The sequence below is a fragment of the Leptodactylus fuscus genome, chromosome 5 (genome assembly GCF_031893055.1).
Source record: "Leptodactylus fuscus isolate aLepFus1 chromosome 5, aLepFus1.hap2, whole genome shotgun sequence".
NCBI classification, from domain to species: domain Eukaryota; kingdom Metazoa; phylum Chordata; class Amphibia; order Anura; family Leptodactylidae; genus Leptodactylus; species Leptodactylus fuscus.
In genome coordinates this window covers 118,295,603-118,314,635 of record NC_134269.1, presented here as the reverse complement: position 1 = coordinate 118,314,635, position 19,033 = coordinate 118,295,603, and the positions used below count along the sequence as shown (strand labels likewise).

At 40.2% G+C, this 19,033-nt stretch overlaps 1 protein-coding gene across 1 annotated transcript in view; it reads right to left on the bottom strand.

The window, feature by feature from the left end:
- Positions 1–13,617: 13,617 nt before the first annotated feature.
- LOC142204547 (pendrin-like) overlaps positions 13,618–19,033 on the bottom strand; it is a 93,053-nt gene continuing 87,637 nt past the window's right edge. Inside the window, exons 20-22 of the mRNA XM_075275863.1 lie at positions 16,460–16,602; positions 14,580–14,672; positions 13,618–13,641 (exon numbers count right to left, since the gene is read on the bottom strand). Of these exons, the coding sequence (XP_075131964.1) occupies positions 13,618–13,641; positions 14,580–14,672; positions 16,460–16,602 (260 nt within the window). The remainder of the gene's footprint in view (positions 13,642–14,579; positions 14,673–16,459; positions 16,603–19,033) is intronic.

The following is a 19,033-nucleotide window of genomic DNA, read 5'->3' as shown; positions in this document are numbered from 1 at the left end:
GGGAACCATGAGGAGAAGGGGTACGAGTAGGCAATCCGGTAATGGCAGTTGAGTCACGTATAGTCCTGACACTAATCACAGAAAAATATAAATAAATATAAATCACAATTATTGTATAATAGTAGAACAAAAACTATATACTTTGCATCACATGAGACATGGTACCAAATGAATCTTTGTATATGGTATTTGCCATTTAATCCCCCGGGTTCCAGTGTCTGAAGTCGATGAATCCAGTATGCTTCTCTCCACTTGAGAAGTTGGATATGAACTCCTTCCCTTCTAGGGATGGGTATTTGTTCCAACACTTGGAACTTGAGCTGTGATAAATGATGATCTGCCCTATAGAAATAGTGGGGTGATGGAAGTAATACAATTTTTTGTCCTGCTGGTGAACTTGTGCTTGGAAATTCTGTACCTACTCGGTTGAGTGGTTTCGCCCACATATAGGAGGCCACATGGACATGTGACAATATAAATGACATAAGATGAGTCACAGGTAAGATATCCCTTAATGTCAAAGGCTTATGACCCTTATGTGGATGATGAACCAAGGAGCCGTTCTGAAGGTTATTACACTGGGGGCACCTAAGACATGGGAATGTGCCCGGTTTCTGGGTTTGTAAACAAGTCTGTTGTGGTATCTTAACAGGGCCCAATGGTGTCTGATGATATTATGCACTTTGATGGCAAAGGGTGAAAATGTATGGACAAATGGGATCCTATTACTATTGTCATGTTTTGGTCTAGGTGTATTATGGTAGCTCTATTAATTATTGTAGGTCTTCCCTTTGTGTAAATTGCCCATCTTTATCAGCCTGATAGGTTTTTGGTGTCGCGGTATGTTTAATTCTTTGCCACTAGGAAATCGGGAGAGATTATTTTACAGATGGAGGATGAAAGCTGGGATATAGCAACAGGTTACCAAAATCTCGGAATGAATCCAGCGTCACCAAGAATCCTTAAAATGTAGCTTTTATTTGTTCATCTAAAATATTTCATTCAGCATACCGAGGTGGCAGATACACGTGCATGGAGCTGACTGATGATGCTACGCGTTTTGGAACGCTACTGGTTCCTTCGTCATGGAATACAATATATAGCAACAGGTTGTTCCTATCTGTGAGTTTGGTGTACAGGTCTGTCCAGTTATAGCCGACGGTTCTAGAATCACCCTGGTATCCAGGAAACTCACATCCTGTGTGGTCTGGACTACAGATAACTGAAGTTCAGATCTAATCGAATTAAGGTAATTATGGAACTCAATCAGGGAGTGAACGGGCCCCTCTCATGTGCAAAATATGTCATCTATGTATCATTTCCACGTTTTTCATTATTGTATCAGGAGATAAAATTGGTCATGGAATAGGATGAAGTTCTCTGTGAGCCCTAAGCAGATAGGTCCATATCAAAGGAAATGTCATTCTTTGGTTTATGTGTCTGATTTATCAGTAGTCGTACAGCCTGTAGACCAGGGGTGCCCAATACGTTGATCGCGATCTACTGGTAGATCGCAAAGGACGTATGGGTCAATCGCGGGTTGCAGGGATCCCCGGTGTCTGCTTCTTCACAGTGGAGGCTGAGAGTCATCTCCGGACACTGGCAGGCAGGGCCGCCGCAGCCCCAGCCTGCCAGTGTCCAGAGATAATTCTCAGCCTGCGCTGTGAAGAAGCAGACAGCGGGGATCCCTGGGCAGCCACAGAACTCCGCTGACTCCTGCTGTCACGATCCGCCTGGCCCCGCCCACTTACTCGGCCACGCCCACAGACATGCCCGCCCGGTCCCGCCCATAGGCCAACCTCTGGTAGATCTTCTGCCTTGGTCAGCTAAAAAGTAGCTCACACGCTGAAAAAGTGTGAGCACCCCTGCTGTAGACCCTTCTCGTGTGTATTTAGATTTATATGTTAATCATATATGACTAATTATATGATGATTATATATATATTGACTATATTTAGCTTTTACTCAGTGTTTGATGAAGGTTCGGGTAGGTCCGAAACATTACATTACTGTATGGATTGCTATTTTGTGAAAATAAACATTACATATTTCACTGCGACTTGGAGTGCAGAGGTCTTTGTATACTGTGTATACCATTGGGTTCCTCCTCCAGTACCCACACTATCCAAAGAGTGCCATACAACCATAATATATTGACTGTCCGCATGTATGAGGCGCCACAACACAATGCACACCCTCATCACTGACACCTCAGAACACCTTTAGACTCAGTGATGTAAGTACCAGGGTAGCTGTGGTAGCGGCTGCCACAAGGCCCCAAACAATATGGGGCCAGGGGGGTAACTAGCCCTGTTTACTTATCAATAATAGCTATAATAATAGCAGTAATCGAGTTTGTGGGCCAGTGGCCTCACTTACTGATTCCCACTCCTGTTCACAGCGGCCTTCGCTCCCCCTTCTGTATCCTATATCATGTCGCTGCGGCCCCCTGGAGGGCAGAAGAGGAAGTGGGTGTGGCTGTGAGCAGGAGTGGGGATCAGTAAGTGAGGCCACAAACCCGAATACTGCTATTATTATACTCTGGGGTCTCTTGGACTACGTTTGTGTCCGTCATAGAATGGATTGGATGGTGTCCATTTTTCTATTCCTCTGATGGACTAGAAGAATGGAACAGCATACATAGGTGTTAACCTAGTTTAACAATTCTCAACATTTTACTCTACTTTCTACACCAATATACTGTATTTGCAGGGTAGTAAAGGGAGTGTTATACCATGTGTGGGCCAGTAAATGGGGCTTTATACCGGGAGGGCCCCAGTCTTTCCTACTTACATGGATACTGTATAACCCAGTACAGTACCCATTGTGGGGAATCACTCATGTAGATGCTTGGTAGCAGTGCAGGAAACAGGGACACAGAGACCTGGTTACACTCAAGTTTAGTGTTTATTTCAATTGAGGTGCATAAACTGCCTTTGCAAAGGTACAAACAAAACAAAAGCCTTCTCGGCTGAGAACTAACTAAACATAAGAAACTGTTCCCTGACTATACAGGAGCCTGGCTGCCAGACTCTCACTCTGAAAACTTCAAACAGGTGGCACAGTACCTGGTTTGTAGGTCCATTTCACACAGGAACTCTCAGCTTTGTCAGTGTGGTGCACTGGTCCTAGGACTTACACACAACCTAATATCAGGCCTTGATTAGTCAGCTGACCTCCCTGGTGTGGGTCTTTACCAAACACCCTTTAGCTGCCTGGCTGGAACATACCTGTCCTCCCGCACCACACTCTTCACTTTCTCACACCATACAGTAATTGCGATACTTTCCCCACATTTAGCTATCTATGCACAACGAATGACACACTGGTGTAACATATGCCAGTCTTAATAAAGGGTCCAGTGGAGGGACTGAGAGATGTCCCTGTGCTAGAATGAAACCAGTAAACGGTGTGGGTTCTAATGAACCTGTTGGGTTGAGGCATCCCCATCCTTGCCCACCCCACTCATTATCACACAAAGTGGCAAGTGAGATTTGCAATGTGCAGTGTCAGTTTGATGAGGGAGTTCTGTTGTCACTTGACATGACATGAGTAATTGGCTCAGTGGAATGGCCTATTCTAAAAATTAATAACCGGTCCAATTTTTATAGCATGGGTTAAATGGCTGTGTTACAAACTAAAAGCATAAAGCATAGATTAGAATGAAGGGAATGGATTCCCCCTTTTTTTCTGTTGCATACAGACACCCATCAACTCATGTTGTCTTTCTCTTCTGTTATTTTCAATTATTAAATCCCTGGCAATTAAAATCAAAGTGGACCCTTTGATCGGAGGTTTTTATATTTCTGGACGAGGGGGAAAAAAAAAAATCTTTGGACAACCTACTATGCCTTAATAATGAAAGGTCTGTGGAACTTGTTGTTCACGTGTATCAAGACGTTTGGGACTATTTGGGTATTTATATTAACTGGGCAAAGTCAACCCTTCTACCACTAGGTAAATGGGGGGAGGGGGGCCCACAGACGAATAAGGGTACAAGAGGTATTACAAAAATTTCAGTATTTTGGGTATTGGGTTTTCCAAATCTCCTAGTGCCTTGTGGAATGTAAAGGGTTTCTATCACCAGATCCTAGCATATCGATCCAGCCCCGCTGATGTTTATCCTTTGTGAATTAGTGTCACTGTTGCCAAGATATCACTTTTTGTCAATACAAAGGAAATAGAGACAACAGTTCACAAGGGGAAAACACCATTTGATTCAAGTGACCCAAACTTGTCTATCTGCGGTGTCGGGTTCTGCTGACAGACTCCCTTTTAATGTTTTGCCTCTGTTGAACAGCTTAAGGCTGAGGCCGCACGTTAAGGAAATGCAGCTTTCTTTGTTGCAGAGTCTTCATTTATTTTTAGCTCAGATGATCATTGCAACTAATCATTGGCCTCAGTGGGCACATATTCGGTACTAGTGATGCCACCAGTACCAAACAAGTGACTATTATAGCTAATGGTTGGTTGCAGTGCTAACAAGATTTGCTTCACTTCCAGGTAGTACTGGCACAGAATAGAACGGGGTCCCCGATACTGGAATGGAGGACCTGGTGTGGATGAGTACTGTGGTGTGGATGAGTACTGCTTCTTTTTTATTTTAGCCATCCCCAAGGTTTTCAGGCTTTGAGCCCCTTAACTTCTATTGGTATTTCTTAACCATCCAGATATAGCAGTTAGACTGAGAGTTTAGTACTGTCAATAGATCATTACTGAAACAGGCTACTCCTAGCAGAACTAGAAATAATTCATTTATTGGAGTCCAGGGTCCTTTGTAACTTCCAGGTTTTTTTATTTTTACAAAAAAAAAAAAATGTCGGAAGGCTGTGTTAGTTTGGGGCCACTTTACTGAAGTCTCCTTTATAGTGTAACCTTTTAATCCGTTAAATTAGCGGGCTAAAATCAGGCTTTGTTTTTGGATTGCTGAACAGTTACAAAACAAAGAAAAGCGAAAAACCAGTTTCAAAATGCTATAATTTTTTTGTATTATTATTTTGGGGATTTTATTGGGACTCAATTCAAATGGGAAAAAGAAATTGGGGATTCTGTAACATAAAGCGAGGTATTACATGAAGCTAATTTGCTGATCAACTACAAAACTTGCTGATCAGCACTTATTCTGTCCTGGCCAAATTACACAGACCGGAGCAAAGCACATGTGTGGGAGGAGTGTTTGCTAAATCAATTGCTCCTCCTTCATATACTGCAGCACTGTCTTTATGTTTGCCGATACACTTTATTGCTAGGCTGGGAATTCAAAAATTGTGATACTACATTATATACTCACATTGGGAGGTGGAGAGCCCCGGTGTATTGGACTCTCTTGCTAGAGAAATATATAATTAATAATATACATTTTCATATTTTATTTAATTCATATGACTTATTTGTTTCAATCAATTGTATGTCACCCATAACAGTTTGTACTATTTACTTTTGGATGCACAGAAATTCTGTATTTGTTTTACTTAGTTTTATTTAGGATAATATATGCTGTAAAAAAATAATCAAAAGCAATAATGAGAAAATAAAACAATTTTATTACAGTAAAATCATGTTAGAATCCTAAGTTTTATTATAGTTCTGTTCTCTGTATAACAAAAATACTATTCATTGGCAAGTAATTAACAACCATCAAATACATAATTATCTGTTGTGTCAGCCATACACTTTATAAGAGGAAATACAATTTTGTAACACTACCAAAACAATCATAGCAGCAATTGTCATATATACAATAATTATCTGTCAGTATTATTTCTAGCCATTTGCTTAGATATCTACAGTGGTTAATATTGTGCATAATACAAGTCTTAAAACAAGAAGTGGTCATAATCTGTAATGGAATGGTACAGATTTCATAAAGCTTTATTAACTTGTCCCACTATTTTATAGTCTAAGGCTGTCCTTATTTATTGCAGGTTGATTGTTATTGAGTAGCTACAAATCAACACAAAGAGTTAGATTCCCTGAGAAGATGTGCTTGAGGGGCACTGTTTTGTAGAATTTCACCTCCTGTACTCTAGGAAAGCCATTGCAAGGGGATAACTTGTCGAGCTGGGTGATTAATAAAAAAAAAAATAACTGAAATTAAACACCAACCAAACACATCTGATGTGGAACTGCTCTTCAGACCCCAGCGTATAATAAGCAGAGGCCCAGGGAAGTTGCTCAAACATAAAACAACTGTAGTATTCACCTCTCTGTGGCTCTGGCACGACTCCCTGCTGTCCTCCTGTACGAACTGATGACATGAACCACTGAGGCCTATGATTGGGTCTATTCACATGATTGTTATTTTGACAGTCTGTTGTCATGGAACCATCAAAATATAGGTCATGTCCTATGTTGGGCCATTTTCATGGATCCCTCCATTTCACTGAAATGTATAGGGGACCCGTGAAAATTTGTGCCCCTGGGGTGCAAAACTGCCATGAAATATTGACTCGAATTCACAGCTGTTTTGCACCTCTTTCATGTGCAACTAGCCTAATGTTGTTTTTTTTACGTTTCAACACCTCCCATGGACCTCCGTTTATTATAGTTTGTAGTCTTAAACCCCAAGTATAATAGCAGTTCGGGTTTGGCAGTGTGCGATCCGAACTAAATCACTGGGAGAACTCTGCAAGACATATTCTTACTGTAAAAGGGGCATGACCTAAATAATCACCATTAATTGTAATTGAGGTAAAATGACCAAGGTAATTGCTATCACAGACAACTGCCGAATAGTGGCACATTCACAAGATATGACATAAATGTCTGATAGATATGGGTACTGCTAAAACACAGGGGTCCCCTAACCCTGTTCCATTTGGACAAAGCAACCAAAGGTGGCCAAGCTTACAAAAACAGCTTAGCTTACAAGAACAGGGTCATGTCATTCTGTTAATACCTGGGTGGAATAAGACTCTTTATGAAGGCAAATAACTAAATTATTCTGTGAAATTCTTGTAATTCCAAGCTGATGCCTTAAATTGCATTAACTTTCATTTTGCATAATGTTTGAGTAGGAGGTAGGTCACAGTACAATAGAAAACAGCTTGTAGAATAATATTAGCAGAAAAATGTGCTGCCATTTGTACAGAGGTATATCAATGGATAGACAAATGCATGTGCAAAGGTTTATGTCAGGTATGGAAAAAGTAATATATTTTCAAAAATGTATTTAGTAGTTTTTTTTTTTGGTCAATTAACAAAGTTAAATGAATGAGCAAAAGAGAAACTCAAATCAATATTGGGTGAGACCATCTTTACCTTCACAACAGCATCAATTCTTCTAGGTACACTTTCAGGCTAAAGCCCCACGAAAATGCAGAACAAAAACATTGCATTTTACACTACCAGCAAAGTGAATGAGAATCTGGCTAATCCCATCCACGCATTTCAGAAAAAACAAGGCTGCAGAAAACTGTGTTCTGGAAAAATGCAGCATGTCAATTTTACCTGCAGAAATGCTCGCGTTTTCCCTATAGATTTAATAAAGGAAGAAAACAGGCAGAGAAAAATGCTGTGGAAAAAAAGTGATGTGTGTTTCCGCTGCGTTTTTTAGCTGCCATCCACAAAAGTGTGGTCTTAGGGTCCATTCACACGGAGGAAAATGGTGAGGAATTTGGAGTGGAATTTTAGCGCTGAAAAAAAAGCCTCCCATTGATTTCAATGGGTTCCTGAACCCACTGAAGTCAATGGGAGGCTTTTTTTTTTAAATTCCACACCATTTTACTCCGTGTGAATGGACCCTCACATAGTTTTTTTTTCTTTTTAATGTAGGTTGTGAGCCCCATATAGGGATCACAATGTACATTTTTTTTTTCTATCAGTATGTCTTTGTAGAATGGGAGGAAATTCATGCAAACACAAGGAGAACATACACACTCCTTGCAGATGTTCCTAGCAGGATTCAAACCCAGGACTCCAGCATTGCAAGGCTGCAGTGCTAATCACTGAGCCACCATGTTGCCCCTGACCCTTACATTGTTTTTGAAGGTACTCAGCAGAAACATTGTTCCAAATATCTCAGAGGACTAACCACAGATTTAGTTTTCTCTTCTGTTCATTCTTTTTACATTTAGATATTGACAAAAATGAACTATTATTTATAAAATCTCTGCAATTAATAAATAGAAACAATTCAGTCCAAACCATAGTTCGTTAGGATACAATACAGGATACAATAAAATAGCATACAATCTGTCCTTATACATACAAGATATTTAAAATAACACATACTGTATTTATATTAATATATATTTACAAGTTTTTATTTGAAATATTTTTATGTATGGACTTAATCTGCATAATGTGAGAAGCACAACAAGCCTTTTTAATCACCCTAAAATTCAGGACCCTGATGCTTCGCAGACAATATAGCTATATAGATTACAGTACTAATACAACTGGACATCTGTTCTTTATCTACAGTATATATATATATATTATTATATTATATTATTATAGCTGTCTGAATTCCTTGATAAGTTCTATCAACTAAATTACAAAAGGTAACAATTGAGCAGCAAATTTTGACAAAATCAGACAAAGGAGTTTTCCCAAGATTCAGCCCCTTCCCACCGAGGCAATCTTTCTCACTTTCAAGGGTCATAACTTGTTTTTATTTTTGATGGGGCCAGATGTACTTTTTCGTTATATCATTTTGGGGACTATCTCGTGTTTTGATCATTTGTTATTAAAATTTTTATTGGAGGAAAAACACCAAAAAAATGTCATTTTAGCTCATTTGTTCTTTTTTCCTTTTTTATGGGAAAAATATTTTTATATATTTGTAGGTGTTTTCAGACACGGGGATGTATAATTTGTTGCGTTTTTTTATTTTTATTTCAAATCTAGGGAAGGGCAGTGATTTTAATAGTTTTTTTAATATTTTTAAAAACTTATTTTTAACTTTTTTATTAGCCTCCAAAAGGGGGCATTCACACAGAGTAAAGTGGCCCTGATTCTACCCCGATAGCTCGCGGCAGAATCAGCACTGATAAAAAGACTCCCATTGACTTCAATGGGTTCCATTTTCCACGCGGAATATATTGTAATCAATGGGAGTCTTTTTATCAGTGCTGATTCTGCAGCGAGTTATCGTGGCAGAATGATCTCCACTTTACGCCGTGTGAATGTCCTCTAAGGGGGCTTGAATCTGCAATCTTTTGACTGCATGTCCGATAGACTGCAATACTACTGAATTGCAGTTTATGGAAGATTTGTTATTCAGCTATTGAAGCTGGTCATAGACCAATGATCTTGCACTGATCTTGGGTATTAGCACCAGATCTTTGCTGTATAATAGTGGAAAGACTCAGTGGCCACTCAGCTCCTGAGCGGCCACCATATTTAATGAGGACCTTTCACATCCTCGCGCACATGTGGTGTAATACACAGCTAGAAAGCCGACAGTATGCTGAATTCAACGCACTATCAGCTTTCCCATTCTGTGCCCCCGCTGAAGAGCTATTGTTGCCGCTACCATAGCTCTTCAGTGTCAGAAGGGCATTTGACAGTCTGTCAGAAACGCCCCTCCTCACGGTAGCGTCTATTGTGCTATATTGTAAGGCGGGAATTCCTTACCGCCCAGCGATGACGCTGAGCAGTGAGGAACGCCTCCCCTACTCCTGATAGATGAGTACTGGGTGGGGAATGCCTCACCACTCAGCGTTATCGGTGGGCAGTAAGGAACGCCCCCTATCACAGTACAGCGCAATAGATGCTACTGTAAAGAGGGGCGTTCCTGACAGACTGTCAGAAACACCCTCCTGACACTGAAAAGCTAAGGTAACGGCACCAATAGCTCTTCAGTGGGGGCACAGAACGGCAAAGCCGATGTCGGCTTTCTAGCGGTGTATTTCACAGCATGTGCCCGAGGATATGAAAGGTCCTCTTTAAATACCTGACATCCGCCATAATAGTACGGCGGCTGTTGGGAAGGGTTAAAGACCTGGCATCCACTGTACTATTATGACGGACAAGGTTAAAGAGGACATGCCACCAAGTACAAAATGACATTTTGTTTAATTAGCCCTTCTGTTCAAAAGATATGACTCCTGAAGGTTACATGTAAATAAGTTCTTACCCTCCAAGTGGGCAGTATCCTTTTATTTCACACACCCACACCTTCACACCCACTATATATTATAAATCTATATTAGGATAGGTTCATACCTGCGTCCAGCCTCTGTTTGGGGATTCCGTCCCCGAATCTGCTTGAAAAATGCGGAGAGAAAAGTCCTGCAAGCAGCACTTTTCTCTCTGCATTTTTCTGGCGGAAACCGGCGGACTCCAATATAGTCTATGGGGTCCATGGGTTTCTGCAGGTAAGGTAAGCGGTAAGCAGATTGGGTTTCTGTTTTTCGGGCTACCAAACAGACCCAAAGAAGGCAAACCTAAACGCAGGTGTGTACATTATAAAAACATTTGTATAGACCAGAAATTGTACCACAGTAAATATATATTAGTGTGTGTGTAAGTAGATGAACAATAAAACCAGGTTGTCTGATTTTATTGTTTGACTATTGTGACTATTATGATTTATTTATATTTGAGAGGTCCAAATTATGAAACCTCCAGAAAAATAAATAAATTTCAAACTGGAGCCACTGGGGCTCTGAACAAAATAACATTAGGAACTGTTTTGAAGGTAAAATTTACAGTGAAGAAAACCTTATGAAAGTGAAGACCTACTGCTTATGCCAAAATATTACTACATATGATGAAATAGCACTAGCCATAAGTTCATCAGTGCTTCATCTTCCTTCATGTTCTCATTCTTGGTTCTGTACCTGGATCTCATTTTCAGATTGTGAGGAAAATATTTGAAATGTGTTTTATTTTCTTCAGTTGATGTAACATTCCAGTCCGATACACAGCAAAATAACTACAGGTTTCCGGCTGTTGATTTGCATCTCTATCTCAATTCATTGCATAAAGCTCTCCCGAGTGAAGGGTCACTGTAATCTCATTGAATTCTGGTATGAGTTGGAGTCTTTTGTACAATTGTATTGCTATAGTGTGAAAAGGATAAAAAGAGAAACAGCATGTTTTATATAAAAATCTAGTGGTAAGTTCACAGTATGTTAAAAGTTACAAGAAGAAGACGATAAAATAAAACAGTTGGTTTTTTAGGTCTTAAAATATAAATTTCCCCAAATCATCAATGTCATCATTTAGGCCGGTGCCCCACATTGCGAAAACTCTGCCTTTTTCAGTACCTGCAAAATGTATGACTTTTTTCAGCACGTCAATTATACTTACGGAAACGCTAATGTTTTCCGTATAGGTATAACAGGTAGAAAGCCCACAGAGGAAAACTGCTGAAGAAAAAAAACAATGCGTTTCCAACTCAGTCTTTTCTGTGAAAAGCAGATATTTTTTGTTGTTTCATATGCTATATTTTGATTGTGTCTGGGTCCATGAAAAATGGAAGACACACAGACGTTTTAACTGACCCATAGACTTTCATTGATGTGATGCATCTGTGTTCCGCAAAAAACCACTGACCTCTAAATAAACACATTGAAACTAATGGTCGTATGCCATACGTATATAAAAAGTAGACATGTGAATAAGGCCTAATACTTAGAAAGCCCCTTTAGGCTGGGTCTCCAAAGATCGGAAACACTGCAGGAAAAATTGCGGTGTTTTACAGTAACTGCAAAGTGGATGGGATTCGAATCGATGGTTGCGAATCCCATGCCCATTTTCCGGTAAAAACCATGGTGCAGACACGCTGCGATTTCCAAAACTAGAGTGGTTTGTCAATGTCAATTATATCTACGGAAACACCGTCAGTTTCCCCATAGATATAATTGTAAATCAAAGTCCGCGAAGGAAAACTCTGCAAACTTTCTGTTTAAAGTGCTGTGGGAAGAACCGTGATGCTTTGCTACCGCAGTTTTTCCCACAGTGCTTTTTGGCTGTGGGTTGTCCCGTGGGGTCTTAGCCTCAATGCATGCCACTGCAATTTTTTTTTTATGTGGGTGCTATTACATGTGTTAGCGATCATGAGTACCATGCTGATAGCCAATTTACAGCTGATTTCACCCACAATTGTAAGGCTAGATTCACACAAAGAGGTGCAAAACGGCTGTGAAAAATGTCCATTTTTCATGGCCATCTTGCACCCAAGGAGCACTCGTTTTCACTGATCTACACATTTGTATATTGAGGAATCTGTGAAAATGGCCAAAAAATAGGACATGACTTATGGGCATGAATAACTCCCATTCACTGACATTAAAAAAACCATGTGAGGCTAAGGCCCCACGGGACGATCCGCAGTGCTTCGCGGTTCTTCCCGCAGCGCTTTGAACAGCAAGTTTGCAGAGTTTTCCTTTGTGGACTTTCTGTTCAATTATATCTACAGGGAAGCCGCCGGCATTTCTGTAGAAATAATTGATATGCTGCGATTTCCAAAGACGCGACAGTTTTGGAAATCGCAACGTGTCCACGCTTCGTTTTTTCCCTGCAGAGTGGGCATGGGATTCGCAAGAATCCCATCCACTTTGCAATTACTTTAAATTGGTCCAAAAGCCGGGTAGCCACGACTAAAAGCCGGTACACTGCACTGGCATCCAGCCGCGTACTCCGCTCCAGATTAGGCCCAATGAATGGGTCTAGTCTGGAGGAGAGAGTGTCTTCAGGCCGAATCGTGAGGTGACTCGGCCTGAAAAATGAGCACCTTGTTTCTTTTTTCTGGAGCTGGAACAAACAAGCTCCCGGAAAAAACTCCTGAGCGGCTCCCATTGATTTCAACGGGAGCCGTCTTTTTGGTTAGGATTTTGAGGCAGATATGGCCTCAAGATCCTGACCAAAAATCTCCATGTGAACTTATCCTAAGGCTAAGGCCTCACGGGCCGTATCCGCAACACTAAAGCGCTGGGGGAAGAACCGCTGCGTGAACGCATTGTAGTTCTTTCCGCAGCGCTTTTAAGAGAAAATTCACAGAGTTTTCCTCTGCTGACTTTCTTTTAACATTATATCTATGGGAAAGCCGCCGGCATTTTCGTAGAAATAATTGACATGCTGCGATTTGCAAAGCCGCAACGGCTTTGCAAATCGCAGCGTGTCCTCGCTGCGATCTTTTCCGCAAAGTGGGGATGGGATTCGCAAGAATCCCATCCACTTTGCCTGCACTGTACAACACCACGATTTTTCCCGCAGTGTCTCCGCTGCGCGCAAATCGCGGCGTTTTCGGTCCGTGGGGCCCCGGCCTAAAGGTGAAATACTCAGTAACATGTGCTACTCACTACTGCAATTAATAATTACATGGAGTTCTCCAGCAAAAGACCCAGGTTTAGGCCTTATCCACATGGATGGGTGTTTTTAAAGACTTAATGTCTGTGAAAAACAGCCATGTCTGTCCCTGCAAGTGCATGCACTGCACTTATCTGTATGACAGTTAATAATGGGCATATGATGACCATTTAAAAATAGCAGTTACATTGCCATTTTAGAACCCCCTGAATTTAAAGGGGCAATTCACATGGCACTATCTATGTCCGTTTTGATGGAGAAAGATAAAGCATGTCAGGTTTTTTTTTTTTTTTATGGTCATTAAAAAAACAGACTAAAAAATAAACATGTGAATGGACAAATTGGATTAATTGGGGGTTATTTATCAAATGGTTCTGAGAACTGAAAAATAACAAAAACAAATATAAAAAAATGCCTGTGGTGGGAATGGGTTAAGCACTATGTCTGCTCTGTTGCTAAACAGGAGATTGCTGCAGCCAGAGAAAGGACCATGTTGTGTCATCAGCATTTGTAAATCAAAACCAGGAGTGATACCTATATAAGTGAAAGTATAATGGAAAAAAATGTGTCCCTCTGTGTTTTGGTCCCGCTCCTGCTTTTGACAAACAAATGCTGCCATGTGAAATTGGTCTAAGGCTAAGGTATGTAGCGGACCAAAGCAAAAAAGCACAGTGCAAAAAACTGCGGTGGCAACGCATTGCGGTTATTACTGCAGTGCTTTCACAGAAAGTCGCAAATCCAATCCACCTTGCAGTGACTGTAAAATGTGGTGTTTTTTCCGCTGTGTTTCCACTGCGACCAAACTATGGCATTTACGCTATGTGGGACCACCAGCTACACGCTCACACATCTTAAGAACATCTGTCACACAGCAATTTTTAAACCACCATGGGGAAAATTTATTAAAATGGTACAAAAGCAAAAGTGTCTTAGTTGCCCATAGCAACCAATCACAGTGCAGCTTTCATTTTGTTTTCTGCCCTTGAAAAATGAAAGCTGAATTGTGATTGGTTGCTATGGGTAACTGAGAACTGTTTTGTTTTTAAATTTTCCCTACATGATTTCTATGGTGTAGGACATCTATTTTTGGGTCCATTTTTAATATCCATCAAAATGGATTTGCATCCAAGTAAAGGCCAGTTCTGTGGCTTGGGTCAAAAAAGAGCAGTGAAATTCATATGCTTTTTTTAACAGTCTGTTGAAAATGGTTGCAAAAATGATTTGGTCTTTAAAAAACTGACAAGCAGTCATGAAATGGATGATAAAAAAAAGCTGAGGGACTATCAGCTATAAAATATACAGAAACATTATCATCTCACCTCTTCCTGTTGATTTTGCTGATACTGTGAATGTTTCACTTCTTTTAAATCCTTCATTTCCACAAGCTGGCTAGACTCTTGTATATAGGATGTCTTAAAAATACATTTTGAAATTATTTTAGTAATTATAGTAGTTTTTTTGTGAACAAGCAAACAGTAAAACCAATAGGGTGAAGGGTCTGTAAAGCATTATTATGATGTCTGTGCACGAGTCTGTGTCCATTGGAGGCTCTGCTACAGAAACCGACAGAAATCGGCAGTGAGAAATGTCCTGCATGGAGGACATTTCTTTTGCCCATTTTCAGTATGAAAAAGGCAGAACCCATTATAGTCTTTGGGGCCCACTGCTGTCCACAGGTAATCACTGTCTCAGAAGTTCGGCTGGGCACAGATGTGAACCTAGGCTAAGGCTTGGTTCACACATCAGTATGCCATCCGTCCGTTTGAATTCAGTTTGAGACTTTAAAACGGACTGACGCACATGCTGATTTTATACTGACAACTTTTCATGCTGATAGCAAACTCTGTCAGTCTCCTAGAGGACAGATAAGATAAGGGGATTAAAAGTAGAAAATTGTAAACAGAGTAGAGATAAGGACATTTATTATATGTAGAGATAAGGACATTTATTATACATCCTTATCTCTACTCTGTTTACAATTGCTACTTTTAATCCCCTTATCTGTCCTCTAGGGGAAGGAGAACTTTTGCTATCAGCATAAAAAGGTGTTAGTATACAATCAGTATGTGCATCAGTCCGTTTTAAAGTCTCAAACTGAATTCAAACGGACGGATGGCATACTGATGTGTGAACCAAGCATAAAGTAGGACAAGACGTACTAAGTTTTATCACAGTGACTAATGCTGAATAATAAATCTGGTGTATCTTTAGACTGTCTCATCTAAATCCATACCACCCTTTAGCCAGCTGACATTAAGACCTTAAGCACATGAATGTACTTTTGATTCACAAAAGCGGATCCACAATTGTGGTTCAAATTATGGACACATGCATTTCAATGGGTCCAGACACAAAGCCGTAGTTTTTACGGCTGTGTGTCTGGGCCTAATTGAAGATCTGTAAATTATGGAGCAGGTCCTATATCTGTCCATAATTGTAGTTCTGTGAATTAATTTGATTGGATGTGTCCATGGACATCCAATCCATGTGTCATACAAGCCATTTTCACTAACACAGAAACTGCACATGTCGCAGGAGGCCTTACGCTAAGGCCAGATATTGCGGAAACTCTGCTTTTTTTTGTTCCAGATTGTTTTTTTTTTCCAGCCAAAACTAGCAGTGGCTAACGAAAAGATGGGAAATATCTAGGAAGCTCATATATATCTCCCTTCTGTTTAATCCACTTCTACCTTTGGCTCAAAAAACCATGGCAAGATCTGCAGCAAAAAAGCAGCTTTTCCGTAACATGGGGCTTTAGCCTAAGGCCGGGGCCCTAGGTGGCGTAAATCCTGCGGTTTGCTCATAATGTGGAAAAAAACGTGGCATCCCAACTTTGCGGTAAAATATGTGCAGTGGTATCGCTGTGATTTCCAAAACCATTGCAGTTTTGGAAATCGCAGCATATCAATTATACCTAAGGAAACACTGGTGGTTTCCCTATAGATATAATTGAAGCAGAAAGTCCACAGAGGAAACTTCTGCTGACTATTTGTTAAAAGAGCTCCAGGAAGAACCGCAATGCTTTTCCTGCACTGCATTTTTGCTGTGGGATGGCACATGGGACCTTAGCCTGAAATTGAATTTTACATAAAAATTTTGGTGCAATTTGAACATATTTTGTCACAGTGAACAGCCATGCTCACATGCTCTAGCAAGTTGAAAAAATATTAACTCAGGCTAAATGTGACAAGATACTTACCATATCTAGCACTTTATGTTCACTGCACCTCTTGTTCTGCCTCTGTATATGCAAAACAGCATCATGAATAGATAGGAAACAGAGGTCTGCCTTGATTGATTCATTGAAGAAACCACAACTTTCCATCTGTCCGAAAACATTATCTATTAAATTAGAGGGAAAAAGTAATATTACAGACCTTGTTTGTAACTGTAATCCAGCAGATACAATCAAATTTATGGAATGGAATCACCAGCGTTTTCCAGAGCTCAATCTTTGTTTACCTTTGCAACAACCCTAACATGGCATTTCTTAGCCAATTCTCTTTCCAGGTTATATATGTTACTATTACAATTATGCCAGGAAAAGTATTTATCCTCTGTCCATAGGATAGAGGATAAATAATTCATCATTAGTGGTAGGACCATTGAGACCCCCTACAGATCATGAGAACAGGGGTGTTTTGCCCCTACTGAAAATTCAACCTGATCAAAGTCAGGCTGAATGTAGGCATGCCACTTGGTGGATGGGACAAATCCACACTCCCATTCACTTGAATTTACTGGAGATAGCTTAAAGGGGGTTTTCCGGGCAAAAAATGTTTTTCTTTAAAAATGTCTGTTAGTACTATTAATGGGTTAATAAATGCACCCATATACCTTTAGCTGTGTTTTGAGTGATTTCTGGGTAACTCTGGGAGCTCCTGGTATCTCATGCATTTGTTTACATAGTTCAGCTTCCTACAATGTATATTCCACATTAACCCGTCACCTTACTCACCACCTTCTTCCTCCCTCTCCCCTCCTTCCTGTCTCCCTGTCATACACCCCCTTCCTGTCTCTCTAGCTATCCCTCCCTTCCTTACCTACTAAGCCCAACTACCATATATACTCGAGTATAAGCAGAGTTTTTCAGCACAGTTTTTGTGATGAAAAAGCCCCCCTCGGCTTATTCTTGAGTCTATGACCAGCCAAAATAGTAATGTATAGAATCTCCCATAAAATAGTGAAAAAAGAAGAAGCTTTAAAAAAAAAAAAAAAATAATAAAAAAATAAAATAAATAAAAGTTTTAAATCACTCCTTTCCCTAGAATACATATAAAAGTAACAAATGACTGTGAAACACATACACATTAGGTATCCCTGTGTCTGAAAGTGCCAGGTCTACTGAATATAGGGTATCTGCAGTGTTCCTGTTCCGTCAGGAAGAGGTTAATAGGAGAACTGCAGATACCCTATATTCAGCCAGACTGATTTCCAAGTGGGGGAAAAAAAACCCAGTCCTCAAGCTCAGGGAAGAGGCAGACAGACAACCAAAACACCCCCTTCGCTTCCCCAGCACCCAGCAACTATTGCACCGAAAAACTCCGACCATTTTATTTTTTGAAATTTTCCAGTAGCTACTGCATTCCCCCCCCCCCCCCTTGGCTTATACTCGAGCCAATAAGTTTTCCCAGTTTTTTTGTGGTAAAATTAGGGGCCTCGGCTTATATTCGGGTCGGCTTATACTCGAGTATATACGGTAGTTACACTAGTGAAAGTATGGTCAGTTTGCATAAATGGACCATCTTTGCATCTCCCACAATGGAAGGTACCTGTCGGAATGTGTGCATCTAATCATGTGGGGGTCCCTCAATGGAGAGAAGTGACTGTGTACTAGTCGATCCTGTAATTTGTGACCCCTACGGTAAGTAATAGATGGATGGTCGCTAACTAGTTTACCAACATGTGGATCTAGCTTGAAGATGTCCCAATAAGATCTAAGATGTCCCAATAACGTCCTGATTCCTGTCATCATAGGTCCCAATAATCTGCAGATTATGGTCAGATGTATCAGATTTACATAGGTTTAATAACGTGGAGCAGTTTTCACCAGAAGCAAAACGTCGTGCTTTCTGAAGGATTCCCCTGAGGTAGCCACGTTTGATAAACCCCTCTTCTAATTCATCTGCCCCCACTTCAAAACTGCTGAATGAGGAACAATTCTGCCTCATTCTTTTTTTTTTTTTTTTAACTGTAATTTTTATTGAAATTTTTCAAAAACATTTAACAATACGCAGAAAAGGAGACAAAGCAAAACAAATACCCAAAATAGCAAAAAGAAGCAATGCATAATCTCAACTGCAAAATAGGCATACAACTAAAAAGCAAAACAAAATAAGAGGTAACAACAAACATACAAAAACAGAATAGGTGGGAGGGTGGGGGAAGGGAAGGGAGGTTCCAAGATTAAAGGCCACCTAGCGCACAGTAGGCGTCCCAAGGGGACCAAACAGAATGGAAAGCATCCATTGTGTTATTAAGACTAGCAGTGAGAAATTCAAGACTAAGTCCTCTTCGTTTATGCCCAATTCCAGACATTTTTGAGTGTCTGAAATCGCCATAAATTTGGCTCACCTCAGCTTTTGGGTAAACAGCATAATATCATTCACCCAGCAGAACTTTTTCTAGAACTAATATTGTTACCAAACTTTTATAATATGTAATTTTCAAACCAATAAAATAAAGCACATTATAAAAACTAGGGATATGTCTTAATTTTTATTATGTACAATACATGTAATTTATTTTCACATGGACATACTGAACCAAACCT